A 25,702-nucleotide genomic window follows, 5' to 3' on the forward strand; every position below is an offset into this window, starting at 1 on the left:
CATCAGTACTGTATCTCTCACCTGTTCTATGAATGTGAATGAGAGCAAGGGAGCTTGGCTGATGTAAATGGAATTTTGAAATTTTAGGATATTTTACCAATAAAGATTAAAATGCTGAATACCATAAAATAGAATTGCAGAATATGTTTGTGAAAAACGCCAATCACTTGTTTTTAAAATTTTAAAAGTTTAATAGTAATAAAATGGTTATAAAAATAGCAATATAATTAGAGTAATAAAAATTTGAACAATTGAGATTAGGACAATACAAGACAATAAGAACAAAGAGTTACAGATGGTCTGGGTGCCTTTTCTGGGCAAAATAAGCCTGAGAAAGGACACCAGTTAACAGAGGATTAACCCTTAAAAGCAATAGTATGTTTCATATTCATACACCTCATACATGATGCATAAATTCCATTCAAACAAAGGATTCTGTCTGGCCAGTATCAACTTCTTCCTCTTAATCCTAGTGGCATCTTCAAGACTGAACGAGGCAGGAAGAAGTTAGTTTCTTCTGATAATAGAGCAATAAATCCTCATTCTCTGAAAGATTTAGGTGTCCTGTGGCTGCTATCTGGTGCGAGTACCTCATTCCTTTCTTTAAAAAAAAATCCCACATACATAGTTTCTTTTTTAACATTATGTTATAATCTAAAACTATATTTAACACACTACTTGAGAAAATTAATACAGCATAACTTTCTAACATAACACATTATAATATTCATCCTAATATTTGCAAAAAAGTTATTTATAAAATATGCATTCTTCACATGTTGCCAATGTATGGTTTGAATTTTTTAATGTAGACTTGGGGTACTTTATTCAGGTCAAACCTTTAGTAGGTGTCAAATAGGTGTGCTCAATATCTCATGTCACCTATGCCTGCATAAGGATAACACAGTTTCAGTGAATAGTGAAGGCTGCCTAACAAGTGACTACTGATGGGCAGAGTACTGAGTACGGTTGTGAGAGAATTAAGAATTATGTGAAGCCAAATTGGTGGCTTTCTGAACAACATTTATGTGTTTGGCTGCCACAAAGTTCTGTGATAATTGGGAGGTCAGGAAATACAATTATTTCTTTTTTTGTATGTTTACTCTGATTTCTTTCAATGCTGAATTGTTCTAAGGGCTGGAGAAACAGAAGTTCTTTATTTCCCATTTCTAACTTCTGAAAGTTTATTGAACTATATTGTAACTCCAGCCAGAATTATGCTGCTTCTTCTAAACCTGAAGAGCCATCATTAATTGTCACCCAGGTCTTGATAATCAAGCATCTATAACCTCCCTTCTTTACAGCACCTTATAACATTGCAGTAGTCATGCAGGAATCACTAGGATTGTTTTGGAGGGGAAAAGGAAAGCTTTAGTTTTGGCCTGTTCAAGGAGTAACATGACAGGATGTTTGATAATCCCGGAAAAGCTGCTCCTCGAGTTGAGGTTGACGGTATGTGTAGGCTTAGTTTCTTCAAGTTTCATAGCAAATGGATGTTACTGGCCCATTTTAATTAATTTTTCACAGATGATGATTCCATGTCTTGAATTTGTTTTTTTCTCAGGTTTCATCCTTGTATAATAACAATGCTTTAGTCAAATGCAGAGAAGGATGCTTTCCTTGAATTTAACTCTACTCTGATTTTTCTAGCTATTAATAAATGAGTATTTGTTACCAGAAGAACATGACTTCTGTTGAGACATGTGTTATTTTGTGTGATGTGTTTTAAAAGCAACATGAAAGTGACATCAGGAGTTTTTGTAAGTTGATGTGGAATCCTTCATTTCCACATGGGAGAGTTCTGCATGTCCCTGTGATGTATGACTGTGTTGTGTGTTGTTGCTTGGAGAATTATTTTGAGCTAACAAGAAAATTGAAAGTCCCATTGTAATTTCATCTGTGTATTTGTCTGCTATGATTTAGGAGCTATCTCTTGAGATTTGTGTTCCAGTACAGCAGAGCAATGATTTTTACAACAGCACGTAACTTTCTTTTCTTTTTTTTTTTTTAGTGCATTTAGTGCAGATCCTAGATAATCAGTCACTCATGTCATGTGAACCACAGCAAAGAAATTCCTAAGCTGTCTCTCTTAAACGTTAAGTTGAATAATATTGTTACATAAATGTGTCTTGCTAAAAATTAGAGTTGGATTTTGTTAATACAGGGACATCAGCCACGCAACAGTAAAGTAACTGAAGGAAGGAATTTTAATTTTTTTTCAATAGAATTAGGTTGGATTTAAACTTAATTCCTTTCCTTTTCATTCAGGGGATCTGTCAGGTTTAGCAAAAACTTCTTTTTATACAGAAGTTCAGAATTTCAATCCTACCTCAAATAAAATTATTCTTTGCTCTGAAAAAAGGAGAGGACAGGGTTCAATTCTCTAGGTGTAGAGCTGGTAGTAATTTTGTTTTGTATTTTCAGCAACTTGAACTCCTGGAGGTCAGGAAAATTAAGTTGTTGACCCTTCTGTTAAGAACATGTGGAGTACCAGTTTAATAAGGATTATGTTTAATTATTGGACAATATTCTGATATTAATGAAGAGTTGATTTAAGACCATTTTTCTTTCCCCTTTTTTTACTCTCAAGTTCTAATTTTTGCAAGTTCCACTGTGTTGTAATAGATTTGGCTTTCCTGTGGTGGATTGGCATGTGCTCTGAACTCCTGAGGATTTGTTTGTGCCTGGAAATAGTATTTTAGCAGTCTTAGACTACTTAGCCACACTTTGGGTGTCTAGGTCTTGTTTTTAATGAGTGCTTAGAGAGTTGGAAAAGCTATAATTTTTGTTGTCCGAATACATATATATAGAGAGCGCATATATGAGTTGGGACTGTCAGTATCTGCTGTTTCTTGAGGATCATGTTGAGCCACCTAATTGAAAAGATTAAAGAAGCTTCTACAAAAAATGCCCCTTTCACCTTTAGTATGTTCATGTTTTGTTTTGGACTCTTCTTTAGGTAACATAGAAGATACACAGGGACACAATCAGCAAATTACACCATCAAGAAGAAGCGATTGTTTTAGTTCCTTCACTGTAGGAAAGGAATTGCTTTTGAAATGCCATCCCAACACTTCTAAAATATTAATTCTTTGACTTTTTTCTGTGCAGTTCCTTTTGCATGACTAAAGTTGTAACAATTTCATGGAGGGTTTTCTGCTTCAATCTTTTTTGATCTGACCATTTGGTTATGTGTGTTTTGCTGATATGACATTCAGGCCTTAAAGAATTATTAGGGTGATCTTACTTGATTTTCTAAGTAATGCTTCCAGAGTTGTCTCTTGCTCTTCAGTAACCATGTTTTCATTTTTGTGCTTTTTCCACTAGTGCTCTTGCCCATACCACCTATGCATAATAGTTAACATCTGTCCTTTAAAATGCAGATATCTGATCTCTCTATGTGAGACTAACCCTCTTGAATTGTGCAAAATGGAAATCCCAAGAGAGGCAGTGGTAGGTCAAATGGCTGTGTTCCTGGAGGCCAGAGCAAAGGGAGCTATCACTCTGGCTCCAGCTTGGCACTTGCATGTGTCAGGCTGAGCAGCTGTGTTCTGGCACTGAATGCTGAGAGACAAACATGTTGGAACTGACTTTTTATGGAGGCAACCATGGTAGATGGCTTGGTCAGACTGGAAAACATTACTGAAAACTGCTGCTTTTTCATCATGTGGACTTTACCCTTATCTGCCATACTGATTATATCTGTATTGCCAAATTAACAGGGTTGAAGAGCATTCCCTGATGCTAAAACTTAATTGTTCTTACTATAAAGCTGTTTTGATGGATCCTGGCAGGGTGTTGGCTCCAGCCAACTAGCTGTCTGCTTGCTGAATCCCAGACGAGGTTAGGAATCGGCAGGGAAGGTCCATGGGCTTTTCTGCAGGTGCAGATTAAGTGCTGTCACCATTTAGGAGGGTAGAAGTTTAGTAACAGGTGAAAGTTGTTCCATGCCAGTTGGTCTGTGGTTCCAGAGCACAGACGCAGTCCTCCCTAACGGGAAAGAAAAATCAAAATGTGTTTTTCAACAGGGAAAATAAGTGGGTTTTTGAAATGGGTTTCATTCTGGTAACCTTAGGTAGTGGCCAGGCAAAGAGGAAGAATTTTCTTGTTATTACTTACCAGTATCTTGGTTCCTGATTCTTGAGAAAACTGAGTCTCACTTTTTTGAGTCTCGCTTCTGTGCATGCTTTATCTACGCTAATCCTGCTTGAAGACTGATTTTTTTTTTTTAATCTGAATTATGATCCTGACAAGGACACATGGTTCATTTAGTTTCTGGTGTTGGGACCAAAAGATGGTAATACTGCTATTTTACTTAGCACACTTCCTTAAATAAAGAGTGATTAATCTTAGTTCTTAGAATACATCTGAGTTTCAAGTTGGCTAAATTCATTAAATTCTTAATACTTACAATGCATAAGCACTAAAGTAGTATTTTAAACATCACAGAAAGTGATCACTGGCATAATAATAACATTATTAAAAATGACAATTTTTTTTTTCTGTGAGTAAATTCCTTCTGGCCTATTTTCTTCCCTGGCATTGGGAGGAAGAACTTTATCCAACCAAAAGAAGCCCCACAGAAACTGGGAATCATTGACCCTACCATATGAATAATTTTGGGATCGCCTTGGAGAATTTGAATGTCAAAAGATATTATAAGACAAGAAAGAATTTTTAAGGAAGACTAGTTTAAAAATTTCTGTGATAAATGTCCCTCAGAGCATGGTTACTGGGGAAAGGTTGGCTTAGAGAATCTCACATTAACTTCACCTTTAATTACAGCTCTGAAGTTCACCTTCTAATTTGTTCAGTCAGCCACTTCTGTGTAATGTCCCCATTTTTAGGTACGGTTAAAGCATCACTGATTCATCTTACTGCTAATGCAGCAAGGGGGCAATCGCAGCCTCAGTGCAGAGCTGGCAGTGAGCAAAGGTGAAAGACCAGTCAGAGGAGAAAGCTCTTGCTGAGGTCTAGTGCTGTAAAGTTAGAAAAGATAAAGGCTGGAAAGCATGACAAAGACTGTAGGATTTTGGTTCAGGTGAGCTGTCCATCTGAGGTGGAGTCAAAAGGCAGACTGAGAAAGCATGGTGCTAGACTGATAAACCAAAAGAAAAAGGACTGAAGTGAAGAGAGAGCAGAAACAGAAAAAGAGAATCTGGAGGCACATTCTTTGTCCTACAGAGATAAACAGAAAATAAAGGCTTTGACACTTAGTGCATGCTCCTCCTTCCCTCACTGCCTAAAACCCCTGCAAAGAATAGTTCTAGTATGTGTGACTGGGGAAAGAAACTACAAAATTATTTCCAAAAGGGAAACATGCATGGTTTGTAGCTAACATTTTCCACATTACATTAGTTAATTAACAGTGTAAAATTAATTGGTTTCAAGTCTTATGTGTCCCTTAATATTGAAGTGTCTCTTTCTTGACTGACCTTGTTTTCTCTCACTGTTACTCACTTCAGAAGTGTCAGAAACACAGCCTTAATTATGTTGCTTTGTAATCTAATCCAGCATTCTAGTTTTCAAACAAGCAGAAGGTATTCAACAGCATGTCTAGGACTCAATTTTTAAATCCTCTTTTTATGCTCTAATTTTGTGTCCTTGTATCACACGACTGTGCTGAAATGTATTGATCGTACTAAGGAATGGAATAGGAAATGGATCAGGCTGTGACTTTTGTTTGTACTTCCCAGCTTTAATGTAATTGTTCCAATGGAATTTAAGCTTTCAGCATGCAGGTGCTATCTGAATGGTGACCAAACTTTCCTTGAATGAATCTTGCACATTGTCATACAATGTGAGAAATTACAGGGGAGAGAAGGATCATGAACTTGTTAATGCTCAAGCCTGAGAAAATGCTTTTTTGTTGGACCATACCCCTTGTGGAGTTCTGTGTTGGCTCAGCACCAGACAGAGCTCTTGGCACAGTTTCTGGAGACACCATCATAGAGGTTGGTATTCTTCCCTGCCACATCCTCCAATTGGCTGCTCTTTCAAGTTGATGAGACCTTTTTAGAGGTATCTTCAGTTTCCTGTAGGCTCATCTGCTGATTCTTTCTATCTGCAAGACTTTTAATGCTGTGCTTCTAGAAGCACTCCTGTGTATCCAGAATAGAGCTTAATATATTTTTAAAAATATTTTTTACATTAGAGCAGAGCTCTAAAGAGTAAACTTTTTACTCTACAAGACAATTTTTTCACATCTGTTTAGGGTGGCAGGAAAATGTTTCTGAAAATTCATAAATAGGGACATAAGAATGAAAGACAAATATTCTAAACTTACTATTTTTCCTGAAGATATCCTTATATATCTAAGGACACTAACTTATGTCACTGTATATACCTACCTTATAGGTGACAAAAACTGAGCCCTGAAGTTCATAGAAGAATGTCAGTAGTGCATGCAGGAAGAAGTGTAAACAAAACAGATGTTCTCCTTTGCTTCTCCAATAAGATAAAATGCAGGAATTGAAAATTGAAAAAAAATGAAAAGTAGTTAAGGTTATTTCTCATTTGATTCTCCAATAAGATAAAATGCAGGTATTGAAAATCAAAAAAAAAAAAAAAAAAAAAAAAAGTAGTTAAGATTATATCTCTGTCTGTGAAAAAAAAATAATTTAATGAAAATAAATATTACACTTGTTTCAGAAAACAGATATATCATAAATCATACGTTCATGTACTTGTTAAATACTTGGTCCAAGCATAAAATTATTAACTTCCTTATGTTAGCAGGTGGGCACATATTTTCTGCTGTCTTTTGCCTGTAGGCTTAAGGTGGAAAGATGTAGCTTTTTATTTGTTTTGAATCAGATCTATTATTTTTGTTAAAAGTTATTCCAGCTGAACATGTCCATTTGCCTGGGTTAATCCCTCACTAATGCTTGTTTCTGTTATTGAGGTGTCTTGCTGTATCATAAAAGTGTGATTTTCATCACCCCTTCTAAGAGAAGCAGAAAGCTGAAGTGTTCTGTCCAGAGGTCCAGCATTCTGATTGTTGTACCAGAACTAAGAATGTACATAAATATCTTTTTAGCCTCTCTCTTCTTGAATTCAGTCTTAAAAGTTCAAATGTCCTATTTTCATTACTTTTTCTAAACAACATGACAGACTGAATCCCATGGAAATCACCATGAACAGTGTCTCAAGAAAGTCTAGCCATTTACATTAATAACAGCAAGGACAAATAATCTCCATGTCTTTTATAGGCAAATTAATATTCCAGTGACATCAGTTAAGAAAGCTGTTGAGGTTTTGTTGTTTTTTTTCTTTTCATAATTTATTAATTTTCAGTAGACCACCAAAGAGCTTTCTTGTGCTGGGTTGCCATTGTAAGCATATTCCAGGTGCAAAAGAGCCAGCTCATCACAGGATCCATGGAAGTCTTGTGGCTCACAGCAGCAGCTGATCTTGATATGATCAATAGAGTCTGTTCATAAGTGACTATTCATCAAAAGCTGACATGCTACAGCAAGCTGGATTTTCATGAGATATATGCAATTATGCTTCTTAGATGCTCTTAGCTCTTTCAAAGATAGTGGATTTTTCAAATCTTCTGCAAGAGGGTTTGATTGAGTTCCAGTTTTGAACAACTACATTGTCTTGGTTACTTAGTGTGTTCAGAGTCCAGGTAGCAGGATGTTTGCACTGAGTTTGGGTTTTTTTGTGGTAGGTTGGTTTGCTTTGATTGGATTTTGGGTTTTTTTAATTCATTTTTGTACTACTGTAGTGAAAGGATTCTGTAAGAGCATTTCCTGTGTGACGGTAGCACTCACTTAGACTGCAAACATACAATGTTGCATAAGGAAACAATCTACTTCCACTCTGGGTCCCAAAGCTTTCAAAGCAGCAGCGTGGATCGCTCCATGGTATCCTACATCAATGGTTTCATGTGGACTGCAGTCTGAGCCTGCATTCTACAAACTTCATGAAAATTCAGACCCTGATAGGGAGAAAAATTGGTCATGTGTAGGGTTTCTTGGTTTGTCTTGATTAGCTCTTCTGAAACATGTTGTTTGAAGCTGTGTGTAAGTGGAATTGTGTGACAGATTAAAGTTTACCTTTAGACTTCTTTGGTGGGTAACTTCCTTCCTTCTGTTGGTCCAGGTGCTAGAACTGTCATCCCAGCCACTTCTATCATAAGAGATCTGTATTGATCAATAAAGGTGAAAGTTATGATAGTTTCACCTCTCTTTTTATTGTCTTTTTTCAGTAAAATATTACAGAGAATTAGCATGGTTTGTGCAACAGAAGTTTGTTCACATGCATCTGACTTCAATATTTAGGTATTTTAAGCTAGCAAAAAATCATCTTTCTTCCCTGAAGAAACTGGCTGTTCAAATAACTGTTGGCAATTCAGAATAAGTAAATTGAGATTAGATAAAATCAGTATGTGACAAGGGTACATTTTAGTACCTGAGGAATGATAAGGATATTATGTATGTCTGAAGAGAGTTCAAAAGGCTTTCCATTTACCTTGGTTATTCAACATGTATTATAGACTTCATTACATAAAGCAAGTTAATACTTTTATTTCTCATTTTTCTCACAGCTGCAAGAGAATCCGTCTGGCTAGAAAGAGAAGAGAGAGCACGGCAACATTATGAAAAGCACCTGGAGGAACGTAGAAAGAAGCTGGAAGAGCAGAGACTAAAGGAAGAGAGAAGGCGAGCTGCTGTGGAGGAAAAGCGAAGGCAGAAACTAGAAGAAGAGAAGGTAAGAACAAATGTCATGAAACAACTTTTCAACTTCTCTTGCCCTAAGGTACAGTACCATCAGCCTTTTTCTCTAAGAGCTGATGTAGAGAATGCAACATGAGCCATGGTCAGTGCGACAGAGTGTGTGGAAGGACTTTAAGCCTTACTTGCACAGGTACTGCTTCTGTTATGAATCAAATGCAGTGAAGTTGAGCATGCCTGGATTACTGTGTATGGCACTGTGCAAACTCATGCAGAAAAACAATTTGGGTCAGGTTGTATGGTTATCTGTTAATTCTTAGCCATTCAGTTTAAGGGTAGTTAAATATAAGTTGCCCTAAGAAAACCTTTTCAAAAAGGAGTGTGCAGTGAAATATGCTCTTGGCTGATTTGTCTCCCAGTTAAACTGGGAAGTACGGGCAGTGTAAGTGTCCTATGTAAGCCACCTCATTCTTGTGGGTGTTGTGTCCCCCACTCTTCTGGTATTAAGTAGATGGGAAGTAGCACTAGGGCATGTTTCTGTAGTGGCAAGGCCACTTAAACAGATCTTACCTTTTCAAAATTTCAGTTAACATTCTAACTTATTTATGGCTTACTTGCCGCTTAATTTTGTTCTAATCTGTGTGTCTTAAGTAGGCAGCACAAAAGCTTAAACACCTAAGATTCCTACTTGGTTTTGTCCATGTGATGGAGGGTAGCAGGGCTTGATAAGAAAATAAAGCTAAGGACCCAATAGTATCCAAATGTGTTATCCTGTTGTACTCAAGGAACGACATGAAGCTGTTGTACGTCGCACAATTGAAAGAAGCCAGAAGCCAAAGCAAAGGCAAAACAGGTGGTCCTGGGGAGGAGCACTGCACAACCGCATTAATAACACAGGTAAAGAGGGAGGCTTGCCTTGCTTGCCAGTTTCCCTTCCCCACCAGTCAACTGGAATTTACTTTTCTTCTTCTGAAAAGAAGGATGATTTGGTATATGTTAGTTGGAATTCTTTTCTCTTGGTCCTATTATTGCTAGCAGTGGCATGTTTGTGACATTCTTGTGTAGCAAAAAGGTAACAAGGAGAAAGAAATCTGAACAAAAGTTACAGCTTGTTTTGGGAGTTGACTTATTGTGTAACTACCTTGCTACAGCTTCTCGCTCCTGCTGCTTTGCTGTTGTTTGTGTGTATACTGTGGGTGTGCTTGTGCTGTGTCAATCTTGTGATATGAGCTACTGTGGCAATTGCTAGCTTTGTGCCTCTTAGAGTAGGTCTGGTGGAAATGACCAAATACTGAGATTAAAGTAGATGCAAGGAAGGAAAATTGTTCTTTGCAATAAGAGATCTGAAATTTGGAGAAATAGAAGTCCATTTTCTTCCCCTAAAGATTGGCAAATTAGGTTTAAGTGAATTTTAGCTATATGCTTTTCTGTCCAATTATCTTCTCTAACTTAATCTGCCAATCATTAATGTGTATATGCCCTGTTTAATATGAATCAAGCCTCCCAAAAGAGAACTTTTCCTTTACTTCTTTTAACAGGAAGTGATCCTTTAAGTTCTTTTCTTCCCATTCTAATTTCTATGTGTTTAACCTCTCACCAGGGGAGGAAAAAAAAAAAAGTTGAGGAAAGAATGCTCTGAAATATTTTTCATATATTATTTCAATAAAGAGGTTTTTTTTTCATAAAAGGTTACTTTTTTGCTTAACTTTGTATAACATATTTGATTTTATTTTATTTTCTGTGAAAAATCATTGTCTTGCATTCTGTCCCTAGGTTATTATTTTGAATCATCATTCACCTTTCTCGATTTAGCAGGCCTGGAGCACCACTTCAAATCTCTGGGTGGTGCTAGAAAACCTGGTACATAATGCTGTGGTTTGTTATTCCTTCACCTGTAGCTAGTTCTCAGGAAGTGAGATCATCAGTAACTAAACCACCCTCATGTAGTTGCAATGCATGCCTAACACCATGCTGATAGATTAGAACTGTTGTTAGTACCAGATATTTCATTATTATTTATTTTTCTGGTGGAGAGTTACTGCTGGCTGACTCTAAAGATTTGGCACAATTCACTGAAATGAAGCATAATATTCTATCTACTGGAATTCAAGGAGAGCAAATTTGAATATTTTGTTATTTTCTAAAACCCTTTTGGCATACTGCACGTAGGATTTACAATTTAGCACACGAACACAGATACATAACCAGCTGCGTTGGCTGTTTTGTTGCTCATGGGTATTTTAATTCCTTTTTTTTTGTTTCTTTTCTGGTTTTTTTGGCTAAAGAAAGCAGCAATTTTCCAGACAATGGATTGCATTTGGCCTATTCTACATTTATAGGATTCGTATTGCCAACACTTTTATGCAAATCCTTATGCTGAATGTCATTCATTTAAATAAGGTTCATTGACACGAGATATGTTGTCATGCCTAACAACAGAGGTGATTTTCAATATTGTCATTGGTCATCTTCAGAAAGCCAGTTTATGCAGTACATCCTTCTGCGAAACATGGAAACTTTATGGCTGTACTGATACACTCTGTAGTTTCTCAGTGGCAGATTATACATGACATCAAGACCCCATCCTGTTCCCACAAATATTCCTGTTCTTGGGAACCCTGAACATCGTGTGTCCAGTAGTGACTTGCACAGGGCATTCTCCAGTTTACCCCATAGATCAATTTGGGATCATCCTGACAGCCTACAGAGGTCTTCTTCTTAGTTACAACATGTAGCTTTCTCCTTTCTAAAACCCACTTCTGAGTTTTATTCCCCTCCCAGTATCCAGTCTGCCAGTTCTATGCCCTCACCAAGTAATTCTAACATTAAAGTTAGCAAATAATCACATGGGGTAGAGAGAATCTTTCTTCAGTCCAACGACTTATAGTGGATCCTATATAGTTCATAGATCTGGGGAGAATTAAGGTATTTTTCACAGACTCTATTTCTATGACTTTTTTGTACACAGTGAGTATACTTTAATCTATTGAGACAGAACAGGTAAATACAATCTTAATACACTTGTCATAAATAAACAGTGGCAAATAATATTTCAGCAGCAGCATCCTTAATGCTGTCATTGTCCTGAGTTTGTATCTGCTTTGCAAACAGTGTAGGGATACATTTTTGCACACACAGACTATGAATCAGCAGAGCAGTTAGGCATATGCTCAAGCCTCATTGCATTTCAGCATGGTTGAGTGCTTTGCTGAGTCGTGCTGCGGTTCAGTACGTGCTAAAACATCAGCAAAAGCAGAATTGATTCAGTATCTTTTGGATGTTGGATTTTCAGATGAAAATTTGTAATGGGGAGTGTGTAGTTGAAGCATGGAGCTTGGAGCTCTTTTTGTTTGGGGTGTTTTTTTTGAGAGAGAGAAGAGACATGGCAAACTTCTGTGACACACATATGCACAAAGTGTGTGCAGTCTCTATTCTTGAAGTAAGCATCTCCCCCTCAGCAGGACACAGATGCTGACTGCAGCAGTCGTGCAAATGATATAATACTGCTCTAAAATGTAGAGAAACTAAAATCATAAATTTTTCGTGTTATGTATGCCAAGTAGGTGCATTACAAGTACTTTCTGCAGAGGATGATTTTTTTTATATCTGCTAAGGTGTGTGCTGAACTGGATTTTCAGCACTCTGAAAATAACTCTGGTGAGTGGTTTAGAACTTATGTATAAGTGTGGGATTTTTAACTAAATCCTTTTATTACTTCTGTGCTTATCCTCACTTCCTTTGTGCACTAGTGTTCCCTTAATCTTTCAGCTTGCCATTGTCACAATATTGACCATCTGCCTAGTAACAGTGCCCTGTCACCTTTCATTCAGATGGCAGGGTGGTTTTTTAGTGAATAACTTTGTGTTTCCAAGCATCTTGGTCCTTCCATGAAGCTTTCTATTGTAACTTGTGAGCAAAGGCTTTCTGACAATATTGAAAGCCTTTAGATTACAACCCATTGAGTGATAACGAACAGAATATTTTACACATTTGAAGCCTAAATTGTGTTGTGCCCAGTCTTTGAGTCACCTGTACAACATCTGCTGAGCAATCCATTCTATTTTGGAAGTTCTTGTGGTAGAGCAGAAGTGACCTAGTCCTGTTTTCCTCCTTCCACTAGTGAGCTAGGAACTTGCACTACTGCATGTGGGCTGTCAATTAGCATTATCTCCATTTGTTTTAGATCGAGACAGGCGGTCTGTTTCAACAATGAACCTTTCGAAACATGTTGATCCAGTCATAAACAAGCGGCTCTCCTCCTCATCTGCAACATTACTAAATTCTCCAGACAGAGGTACAGTTTTGAAGAAAAAAGCATTAAAAGAGCAGCAAGAAAGAATGTTCTATACTGATGTATTACTTTGCACATAAAACAAGCTTCTGAAGTCATTTTCTGTACTTCATCTAAGTGGTAGTGGAAAGACTTCAAATGTGACAAGTAAATGGTTGAACATTTTTTCCTGTGAGAACAAATCTTGTTTTTTAAAACAAGAGAACTTACCTAAACAATCCTACTTTAGCAAATGATAAAAGCAGTGCTTCTGTCAGGTTTTTAGTAAATGAGGTACAACTGTTGAAAGAATACATCACTCCATAGTGCATGCAATCATGTGTGACCTTTTATTTGCATTAGACCATTTTGTCATCATTTTGTTTTCCTTTCTGTTTCGGTAATAGCTCTTGAATGTCTAAGAACATGTTGCATGAAGCTTTCAAGCAGTTACTTTACTACATTTTCTGATTTTATTACCATTTTGGGGTTTTTTTATGGAAGAGGTATGGGTGTTTTTCATATTGTCTGTTTATTGACTTTTTGTGTCTAGTTATTTCTCAAAGATTGCTTCATTTCAGTGTACATTTTTGATGTTTACAAGTCTGAAAAAAGACAAACCATCAAGCTTTTAAAAATTAACATAGCTGAATTGCTGCCCCTGTTCTGAGGACTTATGAGATTGAAGCATTGAGCTTAAAAGTTTTATAAAAGAATGTCTCTTGTGTAACTTGTGCAAAGAGCTTTACTGTAAAGCACTTGGTAGGGATTTTTTTGTCCTCTACTGAGTTCTGTCCTGTTTCAATCCATATTTAAATTTTTAATGGACTTTTGGTTGCGTTGTCTGGTTGATGTCATTATTTGTGTGTCTTAGCCAAGTTCCAAGTTTGAGAGAACATGTGTATCTGGTTGATTTGATGAGCCATGTTCATCTTAGTGGGCAAACCTAGTTGTACCATCTGGTAACTTGTGAAAAATACAGTATTACCGTAGGAAATAATTTATTCCTAAGTACTAGTCATTTCTTGCCCTAAATATTGGAATCCAGTCAGTTTTAACTTTATTAGCTTTTCAGGTGTGTATATTTTTTCAAATGGTTGCTGTTCTTTGCCAGATGCCTTTTTTCTGAGGAAGGATCTTGGTGAAGTGGACAGATGAGCAGCAGCAGGCATTAAGTATGAAGGATAGTCCCTTATGGACTGTAACACAATGTTTTAGCTTCTGCCTCTCATTTAAAGTTCAGGAGAACTTAAACAGAATACTAGGCAATCTAATGGTAGGGAAAAAAAAAAGAAAATGGAAGTGATGGCCATATGTCAAAATGCTGAGGCATTTTTTGCTTGGCACTTTTGCTAAAACAGCACAGAACCCTTTAGGAGTCTCTTGTGACTTGCTGACTCCAAGACAGAAATTAAATCCAAATGCTATAAATGCTTTTTCTCATGCAAAGTCAGATACCTAAATCTAGTTGAGCCATGTATCTGGAGAAGTGCCATTAGTCTCTTCAGTGGCCTCAACCTCTTAAGGCAGGTGCTTAAAGGCAGGCTGTGACTGCCTGCTCCCCATTTCACCTTCCAGAGGGCACCCAATCACACTTAGTCTGTAATGCAGACTCCTACCTGCAAAACAGTGAGCTGGAGATAAGGATGATAAGCTTACCTTCTAAGTGGCTTATAGCTGTCAACAAGAACTTGTCATCTGTTGTGCAGCACCTTTTTATCATTTGAAGGGCAATTTTTTTTTTGGTGCAGCAAAAGACAAAAGTTTTCATTAACTAATTGGCTTAAAGACTGGTTGATGCCATTTCAAGTATTGTATTGCTGTATGGCTCTTTATCACAGTTGTACAATTGGGCAGCTAGAACATGCTTCTCATTATGCTTTTATGTTACTGTAGTTAGTGAATAGTTAAAACTGCAACAGAACATGAACACATATTCAACTGGAGAAAACTGCTGTTGACCAATAGATTTTAGCAGTTGTGCTCTTTAAGGAGAGCTTAGCAAGGGGATACTACTTTTCATGAGGTATGAGTTACATACTTGAAGTTTTGCAAAACCTGCACCGTAGTTGTTTTCCTCCCCTTCTCTGTAGTGATTTTTCTTTCAAGGAGATGATTGTCTCAATCACTGTATCACCATTTTCTGCCACCATTATAGAAGACATTCAGGGGCTCCAGTATTGTTTCCTGTAAAAAGAGCAGTTTCCCCCTGTATACTCCTCACCATATTGTGTATGTGTATAGGCAAACACCATATTTATCAATGAGAGTCTCCTTCGTGGTGCTCATCAGAAGGCCTGTTAAATCCCTGCCTCCCATCTGTTCCTACAGCTAATCAAATGCTGCTGTTTGCTTACTTGCAAATTATTCTGCTGCTGCTAAGACAACTTTCCAGTATTCAGGTTGTATATCCTGAAGACAAATACAGGTGATTGTAACCAATTTACTTTTGCCAGCACCCTGCAACTTTGTGTGGATTTTAGTTACAAGTTAGGTTATAAAGATCTTTAACCTGTTAAAAATAACCTGCTTGTGACTGGAGGTAAGGGGACTTCCTTGTTCCAGCAAGCCTATCACACAAATGTGCTTCCTGTGTGAAAATGGAGCAATAAAAGCTGGGAGACTTGGGCTTGTTCAGGCTGGAAAAGAGAAGGCTCCAGGGAGAATTTACAGCAAAGGGTTCCTCCAAGAGAGGTGGGGAAGGACTTCTTACAAGGACATGTAGTAATAGGACCAAGAGGTAATTGCATCAAAATGAATTGTTTAGATTGGATATTAGGAAGAAAATCTTCACTCTGAGGCTGGTGAGATAGATTGGTGGAAGCAGGAGGAATAGGTTGCCCATAGAAATTGTGGATGCCCAAGGTCTAGCTATGTGGGGCTTTGAGCAACCTGGTCTCATGGAAGGTGTCCCTGCCCATGAGAGGAAGGTTGGAACTAGATGATCTTTCAGATCCCTTCAAACGGAAACCATTCTATAATTCTATGAAATAGCCCTTAGAGTAATAGCTTAACACATCATGGGAACAAAAAATACTGCTTCCTCTCGTCTGTCAGATGGTTTGAAAGACTAAATCTTGAAAACATCACCCTGAGGCATTAAAAACAAAAGGAGCAAGAAAAGAAACCCCCGACCTCATTGTCTTAAAGTTGATCTTATTATTTTGGGATGTTCTTTGTTTGGTATTCAGTTTTGCTCCAGTGTGGTTTCAACACCAAACTGAAGCTGTTCAATGCAGCTAGGTATTAATACTCTTGTAGTTGGAACCCAGTGGGGGAAAGTTTGGTCTGGGTGAATGGTGGTGCTAATCTTTTAAAATGTGTATTGAATGTGTGAAGTGTGATGCTTTCAGGTAGCTGTGCATTTGGAAAATTCAGTATGTGATGACACTGGCCCATAAAGCCAAGGTGCATCTAAATGAACTCTGATCCAAACCCATTGTAGAGAATCAGGGAGACTTTACTCCAAGGTCCTGGCTAAAACTATTTTGACATCTCTGAAGCCTATTGCTTATATGGAGAAGAAAGTTTTTGGTTTTAGTTCACTGTTGTGCATATCAACTAGCTCACTCCCAAACACTGCCTCAGTGCTTCAGTTGGATGCTGTGATACGTGATTGCTTCCAGTAGGGGATGTGGATACAATCTCCCCTGAGTTAGGACCAAAGATAATTAAACCATACTCATCTTTAGGGCAAGGAATATGAGATATGCGAGACATGGCAGGTGAGACACTGGTGTTCTGAATCATCAGTCTCTTAGCTGTGTCTTCTTGAGATTATTTCATCTCTGGGAGCTTATATAAGCTTATATAGTGACATAAGGCCTGCAGCTGGCCCACAGGGCTGTATTTACATCGTGACATTCACTTACCATGTAAAGATAAATGCCAAGAAATGGGATAGTGTATATAGTACTGCTTTACTGGCCTAAAATATCAAGGATTGCTTTCTGAAGTTGTGGGATCTTTATGTTAAACTACAGTAGAAGAGTTCTCCAAACTCATCCACAATCATACCTGTGAGCCTCACCTACCAAAGTCTGAGACCACAAAAAAGAAGCTGTTGTCTTGCAACAGTAGCTTTAAACAATGATCATAGTGAGCATGGTGCCTGGAGATGAGAGGAAGCAAAGATTTTGCCATTACTGCATCCAGTTTAATGGTTGCTCTGTGATTTCTTCATTGTTAAACTGCAAGCTTAATGATAATGTGCGTGCTGTAATGGAGGTCTCTGTAGGGTATTTTGTGTGTCTGTATGATCTCTACCATTGCAGAATGGAGCCATTAATCACAAAAAGCTCTGGCAATAGTACATTGTGTAAAAGGACAGTTAGGAAAAGAGCCTGCTGTGTTTGAGAGTCTTATATTTCTATAGTAATGCCCCTTATTGCATTACTGGAATTTAAGGGAGCAATTTGAGAAGTGCAAAACAGCACTGAGGGCAGATTAAGCAATTATATTTTCATAGGAGGAGACTGAGATCAGCCCCTCTTTTCATGGGGCTCAGCAAGGAGTAGATTAAAGACAGATTTGGAGTTTATGTCTATTAAAACTGATGGATTTCTTCCTTTAAAAATGCAAATGAATGTCAAGTTTGTTACAGCCAGTCACTTCAATGAATGTTACAGAGATTGAGCCTCATAAATTCAAGCTGCAGTTTTGTTGCTGCAAACACTAAACTAAGGTAAATGAATGCTGAGGTGTAAAAAGACTTGCTTTTGCTTGCAATATCAAGATTACTGCTATAGTGTAAGCTTACTATAATGAAGTACTTTGAGAACTAGTTGAATGTTTTGGCTTGTGATAGTCATTATGAAACAATTTGTTGCATTGGAATATCAAAGAAATACCCAATTCAATACAGAAAGTAACCAGGATTCTTCTGGTTAATGCTTTGCCATGATAAATGTTTAATTAGTATTGGAAAAAAAAAAGTAAAGAAACATTACAAGATAAAAGGATTATATTGACAAGCTATGTTTGCATTAGACAACACTGGGAAAAGCAAAGTAGCAGTGTGATTGCAGCCAGGTCAACATGTATTGCATTTTGAAAACACAGTAACTATGGGAAAAGTGTTGTACATGAAAAACTGATCATTAGCAGTATCTGTGGACAGAGAATTAATGATCAAATATATTTACTGCTTTCTGTGGCTTCACCTATTACTGAGACAACTGCAGCTGCTGAGCTTGGTATCTGCAGTTGAGGCACGCTGTCCTTTTGCAGTGCTTTGATATAACCTCACTGACACAATTCTCTGTATAGCAGTGAGCAGCCTTCTTGGTTTTTCTAGGTAGGCTGGCAAACTTTGGAAGGTGTTTAAGTGTAACTGGAAGACTATATGTCTTTAGTGTAGGAAGCCTTTTGGACACAAACATCTCTGTTGGTCTATATTTAGGAGTGGCAACTGTTCCTCTAGTAGGGAAATTATCCTGTCCTTCCTAACGTACAGATGTGCAGAATATCTGTACTCATTTGGTAAAAATTTGCCATAATGCCACAAGCAGTAACATAAATTAAATGTTCAGATGTACATATTTCTATAGGAATTCTTCTGCTAAAAAGGAGTAATAATAAAATGCAAAACACTGAACTGTTGTGGACAGTGTAAAGATTGTCATAATATGCAGTAGTGAGGAAAGAGTACTAACACTCTGCAGCATGTGTTTATCTGTGAAGTGTTTGATCTAACATCTTGCTTGTATGGTGCACGTTCAGCTCGCCGTCTTCAGCTCAGTCCATGGGAGAGCAGCATCGTTAGCAGGCTCCTGACGCCCACACACTCATTCCTGGCTCGAAGTAAAAGCACAGCTGCATTGTCTGGAGATGCAGGTAATCCTGTAACAGCAGAGGCTTCATGTCTCAGACACTTCTTTTTCCAGATTCCCTGCCGGATGTTGTAAAGTCACTGATCTAATTATGGGTGTATGGTAGCATCCCAGAATGAACTTGAACGTCCGTGGTTAGTGTGCATGACAGCATGAAAGCTTCTCTATACAGTTCTTTGCTATGCTTCTTTCTCTTACTAACTCTTACTTGTGCCTCTTCATCAATGCAAGAAATGAATAAAAAACATAACATACAAAACATGCAGGGCAACAACATCACGCTGGCCATGGCTGTTTAAGGAAATGCACACCTAGCTGGAAAGAGCTGAGTTAGCACACCCACTGCTCAAGCTGTGAGCTGCTTGCTGCAAAGGAGTTTCAGCCCCTACCAGAGCACTTCCCACATGGAGAAAGTTAGACTTTTATAAAGATAGGCCCTGGCTACTGTGCATTTAGTACCTGTGAAGTTAAATGTGCAGGTTCAGTGAGGTTTTAATAACTGTAAAGTTGTCTACCAACTCCAGAACAGCTCCCTGATGGTACCCACTGGGGGAAAATTAGTGTGCAGAAATGTGATGATATCACTAGGTGGTAATTGAAGGCCCAGGCAAAACTGTATTCCAGATACAACCAGGGCATACTTGCTTATCATATATTTTAGGCAGGTGACAGCTACCTCTTCTTTTATCATAGGATGTTTTATAATAGGATGTTTTGTAATCATCCACTGGGAACTTTACCATTACACCCTCAGCATGTGCAGCAATATATCTGTCTTGTCTGATGTGGACAGGATTTTTATTCTAATTAAAGAACATAGAAGGTAAGAAGGAACAGAGATCTGCTAAGATTACTTTTAAAGAAGCTTTCACTTAAGAACTCTAATAACTAATTAGGCTGTGGTACGTTTCTGCAGGAGTGGTGCTGTAGGAGTAAAGATGTGGATGGTATTCTACAAATAGTAGAATTAAGAAGCACAGAATTCTTTTTTACTCTTCAAAAACAATCACTCATAAAATTAATATTTATTGTCACCTACCAAGAAGGATATTGGAAATTCAGCTCTTTGTTAGGGAATAGTTGAGAAGGCCACATGTAAGAGGTTACCTTCCTGGAGCAAGCATGAAGCTTTTTGTGACTGCTCTTGTTTATACTGCACAAACAAATCTAAACTGAGTGGAATATTGAGAAAGGCTACAAAAAGCAGGAAAGACTGATTTGTCAGTTCAGTCTAAGGCACTTCCCTGAAATGCCTTCCCTGTGCTAACTGGAACTATACCACCAGATCCATCTGCTCATTGTTTTCCAGGTATTATTCTCTAGGAGCAATAACTTCAACCCCTTCATACAGGATGCTTCTTGGAGATTAATGATCAAGTGATGGCAATGGCTCACAGCTGTGCTCTGAACACTCCACTCGTCCCAGCCTGCCATTATTCCCTAGAAAATTACCCTGCCCTTTGGCTGTAGAAATAAATTGCAATGTAAAAAATCCAAACTGAGTTAAATATGGACTCATGTCCTTAAATTTTAAGTAAGGTATTAGGGACATCCAGCATAAGAATACATTCTGGATCTTTTTAAAATAAATCCTTCGAAACCAAAATGTTTTGTAAATAGCTTTCAAAAAGCTCCTCTGAATAGATGTAATCCTGTTAGTACATGAATCATTAGAAGTGCTGCCTAAAGCATTGTTTGGCAACTTCACAAATGAAAAGGAACTGTTTCTCTTTTAATACTTCTGTTGTCTTCCTTGGTGGTAACTTCAGATAACCAGCATGCAGAAGGGGAATTGAATCACAGGGCAGGAGCCACATAAATTATAAGTGTTGTAAAGCATTGTGCCACTGCCTCCTGTCTGGTTTAGATGTCCTCAACCAAAATAAAACCACAAACGAAAACCCCTGTTTTCTTGTTTCTTGCTTGTTTTTAAGTTAGTCATAATTGCTCATTAAACATAAATCCCTATGAACTATAAGGCAAGCATTAGTGCCATTGCTGTAACACTTACATGAGACTCTTTATTCATAATGTTAATCTCTTGGTGCAGGAGAATTTGCAGCATTAGTACTGTTAAGTCTATGAGCTCTTCCTGTAACAGCAGCTGTACTTTTGTAAGACTAGAAGAATTAACTGTATGTGGAACTGCATTCTTCCAAGTGTGCTCAGAAAGGGATATACAGGCAAGAAATATTAGTTTGGTTTGGCTTTTCGTTAAGAAAATAGAGGATGTAAATTTCTTGACATGGAGGGAAAAAAAGGTATAGGAAAGATACTATATAGAGCCCCTATTTTTTCCTCAAGTGACATGCTGGACAGTAATTGTGCTAAGACTCAATTAAATGACCAGAAGAGACAAACAGGAGCAGAAAAATAAAACTTTGCAGTAATAACATAGTTTTTCCCAGTCTTTTCCTTCAGTTAAATCAAGAGAAAGTCCAAGAACACTTTGCTGCAAGAAGTTTCCCATGATATGTTTTGCAGTAAAAGTTCTCTTTGAAGATAAAATCAGAGCACTGTATATCTGATACCTGCTATTGTCAGGTCTTTTGGTAATAGTCTTTTTGCTTGTGCAAACCAACACAAGCTGCTATCCTGGTTACTCAAATACTAATTTCCAAGCTGATTTGCTGTTGTCAGCCTGCTTTTTTTTTTTTAAATGAGTAAAATAGTTTGCTGTTGAGAATGTAATTGAGTGAGTTGTTATTCTAGAAGTATCAAAAAATATGATGGGCTAAAATAGTCCTAAAAAGAAGAGTTTAAAAAACCAAATCACTTGCTGTAAATTGTGGACAGCAATTTCATTGATTTCCTAGTTGAAACTGATTTCTATTCTTAATGGGTTTTGATCTTTGTGTGTATGTCTTCTTAATTTTTCTTCACTTCCAATGCAGTTTATAGGCATTCTGATTTCATTTGAATGCTTTCTATTCTGAATGTAATTGAAACTCATTTCAATGTGTCTACTAAGCTAGTCTGTCAGAGTTTCTACTGCTTTTTCAGAACCACCAGTTGTACAAAAACATAACGGGAAAATACTATCTACCACCCAGTATCATGGCCTATTTCTTAATTTTTTAGCAAGAAACTATTAGTTTACAAATAATGCATGAGCACCTATTGAACTTGCATCCTTATTGTATGTGTGGCCAAGCTAATGTGTCAAATGATGGTTCTGACTTGATACTCAGTCATTTCTCTGTGTATTAACACCTTCTCTCTTTTCTGTCTTTCTCGGTCATTTCTGTTCCTGCTGGCTTTCCTCTGTCAATTCTCCAATGCTACTCTGTAATTAAAACTAATAAATAACAAAACCAACCAACACCGTAGTTATCCCCGTTTGTCCCCGTTCAGCATCTTGCAGCCCCCTCAGTCCTCTGTCCTACAAGGCCCTGAACTGTAGGAATTCAGGAGAACGAGCAAAACTTTATGCTTCCACTGATGCCGTTGGACGCCGGAGAACAACGCACCTTGCAGGGGTAAGCTTGGCAGCCAATGTGTGTTTAGTGTCCCGTGCCATGGCCACCTGACTGCTCTGCTTGTTAGGACTGGGATAGCTGCAGGGATACTTCCTCCCCTCTGCACTGTCCCCACCTCTCTGGTTTGTGTCATAGTTAGCTGGAGTTTAACTGAAACATGCTGTGTTATGTGGTGGCACAGTCTAATTATGGATCAAAGAATCCATGTGGAAAAGCACTGATGTTTTCCAAACACCTGTGTTTGCAGAGTAGATGCTTTCGCTTCTCACAAGGCACAGAGGCAGTCACAGTGCCCCATTCTCAGGTGGATTCTTTGCCGCCTTTTAAGGCCCAAGATGGTGTTGCCATTTTTCCCTCAGTGGGAAACTTGTTTTTCCCAGCAGGCTGTTTTCATAAAGGTTCCAGAATTTGATGTCTTTTGAGGCCTCTAGCAAATTCAGCTGAGCCCCTAGAATAAAGAGGGGGCCAATGCATGCACTCACATGTCTCTGTCCGCAAGTGCACAGAGCACTCCATCTGTACTTTCTGAGGAGACCAGGCTAATAAACTTTTCCTCACTGGGAAGGAAGAAGTTGGTTTAGGAGCATGGTTTATAAGCAAGGCTTTCCACAGGGGACTATTCATTCTGAATGATTTAATAGCAGCACTAGGGCTGATCTGAGCTTTTAGGAAAATGAAAACAGTAGAACAAACCCCTGTTGACTGTGCTCCAAGCCAATGGGATGCAGTCAGACCCAGTTCAGATTAATTTGCTAAACCTGAGCAGTTATATTTTTCTTGTACTCTACAACCTGAGTTAGTTTAGAGTGTGAGAAGAGTTGAAGTCATCTCTGCAAAACATTGTGTAAGAGGTGCTTGCATTTTCGTTTGGCCTGATGGGCAGAAGGTCAAGAGGCAGAGCTGCTATCGCCATCCTTGTTGGAAGCAGTGTTAATCAAAGTGCCATGAGTCATACATAGCCTCTACTTAATCTTTCAGGCAGAGAGTAGTATACCTCTGTTTAAGCTAAGGCATGGCCTTAGTATCTGTCTTTAAAGAAATTTCCTAGCATGTGCGTAGAGCATGGCAGTCTCCTGGCCTCTGTTTCTTCCTCTTAAGTCTTTCTGATTGCAAGAGGTTTGGGGTCTGGCTTTTTTTTTTCTAAATTAAAAAGAAGAAAGGTTGTTACTTTTTGGTGGAGGAGGCGATATAAAACTGTTGCTAATATAAAACGAGTGAGCTAAGAGCTGTTTCCAGTAGCCTGTATGATGTGAAGAATCTTTTATGCTTCTGCAAACTTCTGTATGAATTCAGCTTTTTACTTTATTAAATAAATTTTCTGATGCTCTGCTTTCAGTACTAATAAAGTAGATACAATAGAGAGTTGCTGTTAGCAAGCCAAAACTCTTGTTCATTGTAGTGCATTTATTCTGGTTGTGTTTACTTTGACAACTCAGCACATCATGTGCTCATGAAGTTGTTTTCAGTCTGTCTTTTCCAGTAGTTAACCTGGCTTTCAGTTTAGGGGACAAGCATTGCACAGCTTTCAGCTGGTGAGGCTCTCAAGTCTCATGACACACCTGCTACAGGGGCTGTGTTTAAGCCCTGGCCAAGGTGGTGAGCAGCAGCCTATGCATCATGCTGGCTGAGTGGCAGCTCAGTGTACTTTCCAGTATTCCTATTCTTCAGACTCCTGGGGTCTCAGCTCATTATCCCAAAACCATAAATTCTGATGTATTCCCTTAAAGCAGTAGTTCTGTTGTAGCTCTGGTTTGTGTTATTAGAAATATTTCTCAACTTAGGCTTTTATTCTTTTTTAAATAAAGAAGGAAAATCACTATCATGTATAAGAACCAATGGCAAAAAGTATGTAAAATCATCCAAGAAAAGAAAGACTAGGATAGCTGGTGTACCATATTTGGAAGCTTTGAGGACATCTGTGGTGTTCACTTTTAAGCATGAATCCAAAATACTGTGCAATATAGAAAGACTGTGACCAAGTATGAGCCGAGGGGAGGGGGAGTTTGTTTTGTATTTTCTTCAAAAGAAATCCTGTGTTTATGGGGAGCAGTGGAAGGTATACACAGGTACTCTGTGGCAGTTAGCAAAGATCATATACACAGGTACTCTTTGGCAGTCAGCAAAGATCAAACTATAAAAGGTAAATTTTTTGCCTGTGTAAAAATAAGCCTCTGCAAAGTAGCCCATTACATCTTAGGACAGGAGAATATGGTTAGGAAGGATTCTTGTTGTCAAATGCACATCTACTGACAAAGATGGTGTCAGGTTACAGGAGCTATATTAAGGAACTTGTTAAACAAGCTGTAGAAACCACTGACTCAGCACTGCTTTTTCTCAGCCCCCCAACTCCTCATCCTTAACTAAGCTTGCTTTGCTTTCTTTAGCTGTGTGAACTCTGCCTTGACTTTGTCTTTTTGTTTGCCGAGCTATAGACTGACAAAAGAGAAAAGGACCATTTGTCATCCAGCTTCTCAGCCAACTTTAAAGGAGGTCATTTTACTTCCAGCTTCAAAGCTAGATCATCAGCTCCCTCTCCAGTTTGGTAAGTCAAGTACATGCTTAGCTGGACATGAGCTATAGGCAGCTCTGATTGTTCTGTTAATCAAATGAGAAACAGGGCAAACGTATGATGATGTAGATGTTTTCTCTGTGCAAAAAAAAAAAAAAAAAAAAAAAAAAGGAAAGACAGTCTTGCTTTAAAAAAAAAATCTTTCTACTGTTCTGGAGAAGGGGAAGGGGCAGGAAAATACTTGGTTTTTTCCTTCCTGGTTGGGTTCAGTGCTCACACATCTGGAGAGTTGGTGAGAGGCATTTTGCATGGAACCAAATCAGTTGGTGCCAGCAGTACTGCTTGACAGAAAAACAGAGAAGTGGTTTTATTTTTAGCTGCTATGGTTGTAGAAGTGATATATAAGTGGAAACCAGCGTTGTCACTCTTTGATTACACAGGCATGCGTCAAAGTCTTTGCCTTTTTTGCCTGGCACACCCAAGCAGATAACTTCCCCACCTGGTTCCTCCAAAGTTTCCTCTGCTCAGACACGTCCTCCCTCTCCTGGCAACATCCGGCCAGTCAAAAAAGAGATCAAACCAGAGGGTGAGAAGAAAAGACCAGAAAAGGAGGCTGAAAAGGCCAATGAGGTGAGGACAGAAGAGAGTAAAGGAACTTCAGCAGGTGCTGGAGAACCCACAAGTCAGGAACAGCTCACTGTCCAAGCCCAGCTAACTCAAGGTAAGGAGACATCCTACTGTAGGATAAGTAATGTTTTATATTTTTCCTTCCCTTTCTCTGAAATGATGTAGCTTTCAGTATTTTTCTGTCAAAGGTTAGTCTGGATTCTTCACAGCACTTCTGCCGATGTATGTTCATCATGAGGAAATTGTAGGCAAGTTGAAGCCCTCCTGCTTCTAAATCAAAACAACATGCCAAGCTGCCTCACACA

General features: G+C 38.3%; 1 protein-coding gene across 8 annotated transcripts in view; it reads left to right on the top strand.

The window, feature by feature from the left end:
- The window catches only part of MAP7 (microtubule associated protein 7), a 110,411-nt gene that overhangs the window by 66,578 nt on the left and 18,131 nt on the right, over positions 1–25,702 (top strand). For 3 of the 8 annotated variants that reach the window (XM_038130965.1, XM_038130964.1, XM_038130966.1), the window contains exons 4-11: positions 8,555–8,718; positions 9,467–9,578; positions 10,455–10,541; positions 12,865–12,975; positions 18,673–18,786; positions 22,113–22,261; positions 24,694–24,803; positions 25,211–25,491. In XM_038130965.1, the coding sequence (XP_037986893.1) occupies positions 8,555–8,718; positions 9,467–9,578; positions 10,455–10,541; positions 12,865–12,975; positions 18,673–18,786; positions 22,113–22,261; positions 24,694–24,803; positions 25,211–25,491 (1,128 nt within the window). The remainder of the gene's footprint in view (positions 1–8,554; positions 8,719–9,466; positions 9,579–10,454; positions 10,542–12,864; positions 12,976–18,672; positions 18,787–22,112; positions 22,262–24,693; positions 24,804–25,210; positions 25,492–25,702) is intronic. The other 5 variants (XM_038130961.1, XM_038130962.1, XM_038130963.1 and 2 more) reach the window with 5 other exon arrangements.

This window comes from Motacilla alba, chromosome 3, assembly GCF_015832195.1.
Source record: "Motacilla alba alba isolate MOTALB_02 chromosome 3, Motacilla_alba_V1.0_pri, whole genome shotgun sequence".
Taxonomy (NCBI): Eukaryota; Metazoa; Chordata; class Aves; order Passeriformes; family Motacillidae; genus Motacilla; species Motacilla alba.